The sequence below is a fragment of the Pristiophorus japonicus genome, chromosome 3 (assembly GCF_044704955.1).
Source record: "Pristiophorus japonicus isolate sPriJap1 chromosome 3, sPriJap1.hap1, whole genome shotgun sequence".
In the NCBI taxonomy this organism is placed as follows: domain Eukaryota; kingdom Metazoa; phylum Chordata; class Chondrichthyes; family Pristiophoridae; genus Pristiophorus; species Pristiophorus japonicus.
The window spans coordinates 274,813,833-274,824,448 of NC_091979.1; the positions used below are offsets into that span (position 1 = coordinate 274,813,833).

The window sequence follows — 10,616 nt, forward strand, 5'->3', positions numbered from 1 at the left end:
CATCATCCAAGCTAATGTCTTTCCTAACTATTGCATTAATCTCCTCTTTAACCAGCAATGCTACCCCACCTCCTTTTCCTTTTATTCTATCCTTCCTGAATGTTGAATATCCCTGGATGTTGAGTTCCCAGCCCTGATCATCCTGGAGCCACGTCTCCGTAATCCCAATCACATCATATTTGTTAACATCTATTTGCACAGTTAATTCATCCACCTTATTGCGGATTCTCCTTGCATTAAGACACAAAGCCTTCAGGCTTGTTTTTTTTAACACCCTTTGTCCTTTTAGAATTTTGCTGTACAATGGCCCTTTTTGTTCTTTTCCTTGGGTTTCTCTGCCCTCCACTTTTCCTTATCTCCTTTCTGTCTTTTGCTTTTGCCTCCTTTTTGTTTCCCTCTGTCTCCCTGCATTGGTTCCCATCCCCCTGCCATATTAGTTTAACTCCTCCCCAACAGCACTAGCAAACACTCCCCCTTGGACATTGGTTCTGGTCCTGCCCAGGTGCAGACCGTCCGGTTTGTACTGGTCCCACCTCCCCCAGAACCGGTTCCAATGACCCAGGAATTTGAATCCCTCCCTGCTACACCACTGCTCAAGCCACGTATTCATCTGCACTATCCTGCGATTCCTACTCTGACTAGCACGTGGCACTGGTAGCAATCCCGAGATTACTACTTTTGAGGTCCTACTTTTTAATTTAGCTCCTAGCTCCTTAAATTCTTCTCATTGGACCCCATTCCCTTTTTTTACCTATGTCGTTGGTACCAATGTGCACCACGACAACCAGCTGTTCTCCCTCCCTTTTTAGAATGTCCTGCACCTGCTCCGAGACATCCTTGACCCTTGTACCAGGGAGGCAACATACCATCCTGGAGTCTCGGTTGCGGCCGCAGAAACACCTATCTATTCCCCTTACAATCGAATCCCCTATCACTATCACTCTCCCACTCTTTTTCCTGCCCTCCTGTGCAGCAGAGCCAGCCACTGTGGTATTTATATTGGTTACAAAAAAGCAAATTGGTTTCAAACTTGTCTACTGCTTCATGAATCTAATTGCAGTTTACAGCACTGCAAGAAAATGTTCTGTTTTCTGATCCATGATCGACCCTGACAAGTGCAGGGATCCTTTCAAAATGAGCTTTAAATTGACCATGCACAATTTGGTATGTAACTGAAAGTCACATGAACTTGTGATGTGACCTGCCATCTAGTATATTCCTGCAGGATTACATTTCATGTCTTTTCACATAGTTGAGACAAATTACAGTTCATTTTTACAATGATGACTACAGTTAAGAGCAGATTAGTCCATTTAGAGTTGGTTGTCCACACTTTATTCAGTGCACGCTGGACATGATGGTGTGCACATGGATCGAACTTTGTGCAGAAATTCGCAATACAATTATTTTATTGGGTAGTCACTATCTAGTGAATAGTTGCGCCATACAATCCATGATGGTTTCAAATACAGTTCTGCCTGAATTTGCTGATCTCCGCCAGCTAGTAGGCATATTGCAATTGATTTTCATGTCGCTGGTAATGGGAGAAGAAAAGTGGCTACAGTTCCCTCTCCTGATTGCTATTCATTATTTGCCCCTGCTGAACATCAGATGAGGACCTGATGGTTGAGCTGTCGTGCGAAACTCCTTCTTTTCTCTCTTTCTCCCCCCACCACATGAGTCAAGTAGACTGTTGACACTCTGAGGCTCACACATGAATAACAGTGAGTTGGAAACGATATCAAAGTGTGCATGCTACCTTATGAAACCATGCTCAACAAGGAGAAAAGGGGGGGAAAGAGAAATTTGGAGGATAAAAACTTCACTGAAGTGCATTTTAGAATTGTTTTGCAGGGTAACAATAAATGAAGGATACTGAATTAAAATTGTATCAAGAAAAGTTTGAATTTGAATACATGTTATGGGGTATGTCTCGTTTCTGAATCACAATCTTTTTTTAATCAATCTGTTGCAGTATTTTATAACATTTAGAAGTATTATTGGTTTCTCAGTAGCTGTGAAGACTACATAAAATAAGCTGCTGGATATTGTGTTACGAGTACAGAACAAGAAGGCCTTATTGCTCAATATGCCCATCCCGTGTACAGATATAAGGCCCGGAATTGATGAACATACCACCCCCGGACCGCCGACATACTGCCCAAAATCGCCAAATTGATCGAAAAATAACTACATTCCGCCCTGCGAAAAATTCAGCAGCGACATACCGCCAGGCGGTAGGCCTACCGCCCGCCAATGCATACTGCCAACATACCACCCAAAATTGTCAAATTCATCACTTAGCTCCAGCATACTGCAGACCACCCTGGAAAAGGTGGTTTTAAGTCGATCTTCAGTCGGCGGTATGCATCTTTACCTGTAAAAATGTTTTTATCTCTCTCACTCTCACCCCCCCCCCCCCCACAACGGTCTCCTCCCAAGTAGCGATCCCCCCCCCCCCCCCCCCCCAAAAACAGCAATCTCTCTTGCCCACCACCACCACCACTGCCTCTTTTCCCCCCCCCCCCCCCAAAGCAGCGATTCCCTCTTTCCCCTCCTCCCTTGCCTGGACCCGAAGATTCCCGAGTGAAACTTATTCACTGGTTGCACTCTGCTCGGGATACTGCCGAGTAAAAAGGGACAAAAATCGCACACACTCCGCCCCAGCGGTACGAAACAACATGCTGAGAAATGGACGGACGACCAATTTCGCCCCCACAATATTACCTTTATAGAACTTAATTTGCTGATTATCCAGTCACTAACACATATCACTTTTTTTTTTTTAATTTTTTTTTTTAATCACACGTAGTTACTAAAACTTAAAAAAAAATTTAATTCTTTACCATTCAGTATTATGAACAGGCCTTGATTTACAGTGTCCTTTGGAAAGACGTGTAGCTCTTAAACATGGTGCATAAATGCAATTTCAAGCTTGAGTTAATAAACTATTGTTTTTATTTTCTCTACACAGGGCTGAGTTTTTTGACAAAGATGGAGTGATTAAAGATATCAGGGCCATTTATCAGGTGTACAATGCGCTTCAGGAAAAACTGCAAGTAAGTTCGATCAATATGTATGAAGTTAACTGAACTAGGAATAATTGAAAGCAAAATCACACATTTGTGCCTCAAGTAATTGATGGTTTAGTTTAGTCTTGCTATAAATTGTGAAGATGTGCATATTTTTAAAAAAATAATCAGTGCACCAAGTACCCAGTACATTAAACATCCGTAAGACAAAGGTCCTCTACCAACCTGACCCCACCACACAGCACTGACCGCCGATTATCAAAATCCAAGACGAGGCCTTGGACAACGTGGACCATTTTCCATACCTCAGGAGCCTACTGTCAACAAGGGCGGATAGCGACGTCCAGGTCAAACACTGCCTTCAGTGTGCCAGTGCAGCCTTCGGTCGCCTGAGGATGAGTGTTTCAAGACCAGGACCTCAAATCTGACACCAAACTTATGGTCTACAGGGCAGTAGTGATACCTGCCATCCTATATGGCTCGGAGATGTCAAGTACATACAACAGACACCTGAAAACGCTGGAGAAGTACCACCAGCGCTGCCTCCGCAAGATCCTGCAAATCCCCTGGGAGCATAGACGCACCAATGTTCGTGTTCTCGCTCAGGCCAACATCCCCAGCATCGAAGCATTGACCACGCTCGATCAGCTCCATTGGGCGGGCCACATCACCCGCATGCCCGAAGCGAGACTCCCAAAACAAGCGCTCCATGCGGAGCTTCGACACGGAAAGCGAGACCCAGGTGGGCAGAAGAAATGCTTCAAGGACACCCTGAAATCCTTCTTGATAAAGTGCAGCATCCCCATCGACTCCTGGGATTCCCTGGCCCACAACCGCCCAAAATGGTGGAAGAGTATCCGGGAGGGCGTTGAGCACCTGGAGTCTCGTCGCCGAGAACAAGCAGAAACCAAGCGTAGACAGCAGAAGGAGCGTGCGTCAACCCAGGCTTCCCACCCACCCTTTCCTTCAACCACTGTCTGTCCCACCTGTGACAGAGACTGGAGGTCCCGCATTGGACTTTTCAGTCACCTGAGAACTCAGAGTGGAAACTAGTCATCCTCGACTCCGAAGGACTGCCTATGATGATGAATGGTATTACATCTTGACAATTTGTTCAGTACATAACTTTACATATCGCGATCTGAGTGCTTTGGGCATGATTTGAGCCCTTCCTCCATGTGTCTGAAACACCAGGGAGCACCATTGCACCTAGTGTTTTGTAATCGCCTGCTACGTACACTTTTTTATCCTGCTCTATCTGGAGGATAATTGTGTATCGCATTGAGGCAACCTAATAATAATCAGCTTCATCAACTCCCAAATTGTTCAACCTGTCAAACGCAGCTGCCTGCATGGTGTCTCACCTCTGCCCCCGCAGTGCATCCAATTTTAAATCCAAGTCCTCCCTACTTCTGCACCCTCCTCCAATGATACATCCCTTACCACACCTTTTGGTCCTCTGACTCCACCCTCTTTATACATTCTCTTGTTGCTGCCCTAGCAGTGACCGAGAGCTTTCAGTCACTTCACGCGACGTTCTGGAACTTTGTTGCTAAATCCCTAAAACAAATTGGTAAAATCTCCGTGGAGAATCCAATCCTGAGTTTCTGATCCCATATCCTCTCCATCACCAAGACAGCCTACTTCCAACTCTGTAATAGTGCCTATCTCTGCCCTGGCCTCGGCTCATCTGCTGCTGAAACCCTGCTTTTGTTACTTCCAGATTCTAATGCTCTCCTGCCCGGCCTCCCATCTTCGACCTTCCATAAACTGGAGCTCATCCAAAACTCTGCTGCCTGTATTCTAACTTGCACCAATTCCCGTTCACCCATCACCCCTGTGCTCGCTGACATTGTCTCTCTGCCCAGAAATGCCTCAAATTTAAAATTCTCATCCATGTGTTCAAATCCCTCCATTGCTTCGTTCTACCCCATCTCTGACCACCTTCAGCCTTCTGGGAACTCTGCATTTCTCCAATTCTGGCCTGTTGTGCATCCATGACTTCCTTTGCCCCACCATTTGTGGCCACGTCTTTAGCCCCAAGATCTGGACTTCCCTCCCCAAACCTCTCAACTATTCCTCCTTTTAAGACATTCCTTTAAAACCTATCTTTTTGACCAAGCTATTAGTCACTTATCCTAATGTCGTCTTTTTCACTGTCAATTTTTGTCTTGCGCATGCTCCTGTGAACCACTCCAGGATACTTCAGTATGTTAAAGGCGCTATATAAATGCAAGTTGTTGATGTATTTGAATTAAAAGTACATTTTTGCTTTGAAGACCATTAATATAGTGTACTTTAATTACCTTATTTTTTTAACACTTCAGACTGTATGTGGAGAAGTGGAAAAAAGTGAACGAACAGTTGAAAGTTATCTACTAGAAGTAAATAAACTGAAGAAACAAATAGCATGTAGGAAAAGAGAGATCGAGGAGGAAAAGAGTAAGTAACAATGAAGTATAAAATTGCATCCTGCTAGGATGAAAAAAAGACTATTTAAAAAAAAATCGATGCTGAGTGGTTTTCACCAAGAACTGATATTTAATTTTCTTGAACAAACAAAAATGAGCAAGCAGCTGACTCCCGCTTGCATAGCTAGCAGCTTCCTGTATTAAGTATGCAAAATGCAATGAAATAGAGCTATAATAACAAAAATATCTTTAAACTGAAGGGAAAAATACTTGGATGAAAGTGTTTGCTATATAAAGGCATAATGGAATCTGAGTAGTTTGTTTACACCATGTATGCTCATTGTTGGCTGTTGTAGGTGGATAGCAAAGTTAATCAAAATTTGTCAGGTCTAAATTGTGGGACTCAGTACTTTTAGATGAATACCAGTTTGAAAGTATTCCTCAACAGTGTGACAGACCATTAGTTTCACACAATTAAAATTAAGCCTGCAAAATCAATCTGCTCAATTTAACTATTTGTGCCCAAAGATGCCAAGCACGGATTCAGAAAAGAAATTAAAAACAATTAAGCCAGTAGTGCAGGGATGTTTACGTATCTGGTCAGCAGAGCTGCTTCTAATTTTGGAATGAGAATGTGCTTGCTTTCAGCTGGCTGAGAATTGCCCTTTTAGGTCGTTTTTAAACCTAATCTGTTAGTTCTTGACTCTAAAAATGACTTGTGGTGAAAGAAAATAAATAAAGGTTTTAAAGTTAGGAAGAGGAGGTTAGGTAGAAAAAAATGTGCTCGAGAATCATAGAAATCATAAAATAGTTACAGCATGGCAGGCGGCCATTCGGCCCATCAAGCCCGTGCCGCTAGTCCCACTCCCCCACCCTTTCCCTGTAACCCTGCACATTTTTTTCCTTTAGATACCTATCCAACTCCCTTTTTGAAAGATAAAATTGAGTCTGCCTCTACCACCCTTTCAGACAGTGCATTCCAGATCTTAACCAGTCGCTGCGCAAAAAAGTTTTTTCTTTTGTTCTTTCGCCAATTACCTTAAATCTGTGCCCTCTGGTTCTTGACCCTTCTGCTAATGGGAATAGTTTCTCTGTATCTACTCTGTCTAGACCCCTCATGATTTTGAACACCTCTTATCAAATCTTCTCTGCTCCAAGGAGAACAACTCCAGCTTCACCAGTCTATCAATATAACTGAAGTCCCTTATCCCTCGAATCATTCTTGTAAATCTTTTCTGTACCTTCTCCAAGGCCTTCACATCCTTCCCATGGTGTGGTGCCCAGAATTGAACACAATACTCCAGTTGGGGCTGAACCAGTGTTTTATACAGGTTCATCATAATTTTCACACTTTTTTTTTTGTACTTTATACCTCTATTTACGAAGCCTAGGATCCTGTAAGCTTTTTTAACTGCTTTCTCAACCTGCCCTGCCAGCTTCAGCGATTTATGCACACATACCCCCAGGTCTCTCTGTTCGTGCACCCCCTTAAGGATTGTACAATTTAGTTTATATGTCGTCCTCATTTTTCTACCAAAATGCATCACTTCACATTTTTCTATGTTAAATTTAATCTCACATTTCACCAGCTTGTCTGCCTTCCTGAAGTATCACTCTCCTCCTCACTGTTCACTATGCAAATTTTGAAATTGTGCCCTTTACACCCACGTCCAAATCATTAATATGTATCAAGAAAAGCAATCGTCCTAGAACCGACCCCTGGTATACCTTCCTCCAGTCTGAAAAACAACCGTTTACCACTACAACATTTTCTGTCACTTTGGTAGCCTGGATACAAAACTGGCTATGTCCCTTTTATTCCATGGGCTTCAATTTTGCTGGCAAGCCTATTATGTGGAGCTTTGTCGAACGCCTTTTGGAAATCCATGTACACTACGTCAATCGCATTACCCTTATCAACCCTATTACCTCATCAAAAAACTCTTATCAGGTGGTTAAACAAGATTTTCCTTTAACAAATCCGTGCTGGCTTTCCTTAATTAATCCATCCCTATCCAAGTGACGTTAATTTTGTCTCTGATTGCTGTTTCTAAAAGCTTCCTCGCTGCCGAGGTTGAACTGTAGTTGCTGGGTTTATCTTTGCATCCTTTTTTTGAACAATGGTGTACCATTTACAATTCTCCACTCCTCTGGTACCACCCCGGTATCTATGGAGGATTGGAATATTATGGCCAGTACCGCTGCGATTTCTGCCCTCAATTCCCTCAGCATTTAGGATACACCTATCCACTCCTGGTGATTTATCTACTTTAAGTACAGCCAGCTTTTCTAATACCTCATCTTTATCAATTCTTATCCCATCCAGTATCTTCTCTACCTGCTCTTTCACTATGTCTGTAGCAGCATCCTCTTCCTTGGTGAGGACATGCAAAGTACTCACTTAGTACCTCAGCCATACCCTCTACCTCCATGAATAGGTCTCCTTTTTGGCCCCTAATCAGCCCCACCCCTCCTCTTGCTACCCTTTTACTATGTATGTGCCTATAGAATTATAAAGAAGTGAATAGAGATGACGATGGAGCAGCAGTAGAGAGCGGTATATTCTGCATAGGAAAGAACCGAGAGGGGAGGGTTTATACACTACATTGCGATGACAATATTGAAAACATAGCGAGTATGACCAGATGGATGACCAGATAAGCAGATTTCATGTTCTATTTACAACTAGTTGGAAGATGCACATTTTAGTAGATTTGGTTTAATATGACAGTAATAAAGCTACTGCTGAATTTGTTTCATTACTGCGTAAACATAGAAACATAAAAATTTACAGCGCAGAAGGAGGCCATTTCGGCCCATTGTGTCGCTTGTAAAATCAGAAGGCCCAGGGAGACTTTGATTTCCCCAAACCTGCTGCAGCCTAAAGATTAAAAAATATTAAAGTAGCAAGTAATTAAAACAATTTGGATGGCTACTGCAAATTATCGTATCTGGACTGCCGTTTATAATACATGCTGCTCCGAACCAGTAGCCCAGACAAATCACTTTTTAAACCCTGATTAAAATTCTGTTGTGCTCTGCAGACACAGTTGTGATGTACTCGCTATATTTTTAACGTTGTCATCACAATGTAGTGTATAAACTCTCCCTACTGCTGCTGCTTGTATATTGTAGAAATGCTTTAGCCAATAATTCTGTAAATATTACCTGTAGCTCCCAGTGTCATAGAAGCCACTCCGCTTTCTGGTTTCTAGAACATCAACATTTAAACTGCATGTGCAAGTTGTTTTCTTTGGACAAATGCATAAGTGATGATGTATCCAGTACTTTCTAATAATTTGTTTGTTCATATTTTTCCACTTAGAGCTTCAAGAATCTGCACTGAATAGAGGATTAACTGAAGAAAATTCAGCCCATATACCTATCCTGCGGACCTGCCCTGGACAAGTAATGGAAGTACATATGCAAGAAAGCTTGGACCCCTCTATTGCTCTGTTGCCTAATCCTGATCTATCTGATACTGCTAGGGGCAATTTGCAGGTGATGAGTAGTGTTTATGTGCCTCGGTTACAGGGTGTGGGTTCTGCTGGTAAAGCTTCACCAAGCACAAGTGCTCCCAATTACTATGGAAGCAGAATGGGGAGTCCCCAATCACAAAAAGCACACGGAGATACTGTTAATAATGAAGAGGACAATTATGTAAGCTTGCACGAACCTTCAGAAACATCTGACAGTGAATACACTGCGTTGGGTGAAATGTTTCCGAGTTCTCATCCAGATGAAGATACAAATGGCCCTCAAACTTCACAAATATAACAGACTCTTATGGCACTAATTTTGTGATGCACATTAATTTTGAAAGATGCGAAAAAGAAGATGGTTTTCAGGCCAAGCAATTGCATCGATGTGTAACAGGAAGGTTGCTGTGTGCAGAAAGCTTAAATATCCTACATGTGATGGTTTATTGCCTTGTGAAAAGTATCATTTCAGATAAACAGGATAAAGGATTCTTTTTCTGTACTCTGTAGAAATGTTCACATGTAATGGCCAAAAATTGCTTCCAAAGGCACAATACCAATTATTGGCACACAATGGTAGCACCAGATTTTTTTTTTTAAAGTGGTATCACAGACTAAACCAATCGCTGCTGGGTCTGTACCGAATGAAGAATTTGTTTTAAATTGACAATACCGTACCTCTTGCACTATATTTTGTTTTTGCCTTTTTTGCGGGCTCACAAAAGGGAACGTTGTCAGCGGCCTTCAAAATTCACCCCATTAAGAGCCAAATTAGTGCTTGTTCAATTCTTTGCAGCCTAATTTGAACAAAGATTGATTATATAAATGCTTTAGCTTGCACGTTGTGAAATTATCTGTGAGTAGGACTGTCTTATTTGGACATTTTGAAGTTGTGTAGTGTACTGTATCACTGCACTTAACCATTCAGTCCTTTTAAAAAATGGAAATGTAAATTGCCAGTATGTAATCCAAAAAAACTTTGGTTTCTTCATCAATGATGTGCCTGACTGGTGGTAGTATAGCAAAATTTGTATATAAAAAATAATCTGCTCACTTCTCCTGTTTACTAGAATTATTGCTATATTCCTTTTTTGGGTGCTGTAATTTTCTTGATTTTTATTGCAATTCTGTTTGCCAAATTTTTAGTCTAGGCGTTTTTTTTTTTAAATGGAGCTGAGAAGGGGTTTCCGTTTATAAAAGACGATAGCCAACAAGTTTGCTCATTGGCTTAACCAGAGTTCAAGTAAAGTTGAGATTAACAGAAGCAAGTCTTGTAGGAGAAATGTACAAGAATTAAATGTTTTAATTTACTAGCTTCTGAATTTGTCCAAAATGGGGCTGATAAGATTTAAAATCATCCAGTTAAATTTAGGAAGTCCATTAATCGATCTTTACTTTGGGGTAGTTTGAAAAGGTGACAATCTTTTGTACAACTTGAGACAAGGAGTATGTGTACAAGCTGTTAATTTTGTGCTGCATTTGCCAATCACAGGGAGCTTTTACACTAGCTAACATACTCATCCTATACTTGGGAATTTCTCGTGTGTGTGTGTGTGTATATATACACATACACACACATACACACACATACACACACATACACACACATACCACACACATACCACACACATACCACACACATACCACACACATACCACACACATACCACACACATACCACACACATACCACACA

General features: G+C 41.8%; 1 protein-coding gene across 1 annotated transcript in view; it reads left to right on the top strand.

The window, feature by feature from the left end:
• abraxas2 (abraxas 2, BRISC complex subunit) overlaps positions 1-10,616 on the top strand; it is a 50,173-nt gene extending 39,557 nt beyond the window's left edge. The window contains exons 7-9 of the mRNA XM_070875018.1: positions 2,975-3,059; positions 5,360-5,474; positions 8,769-10,616. Of these exons, the coding sequence (XP_070731119.1) occupies positions 2,975-3,059; positions 5,360-5,474; positions 8,769-9,220 (652 nt within the window). The 3' untranslated portion in view covers positions 9,221-10,616. The remainder of the gene's footprint in view (positions 1-2,974; positions 3,060-5,359; positions 5,475-8,768) is intronic.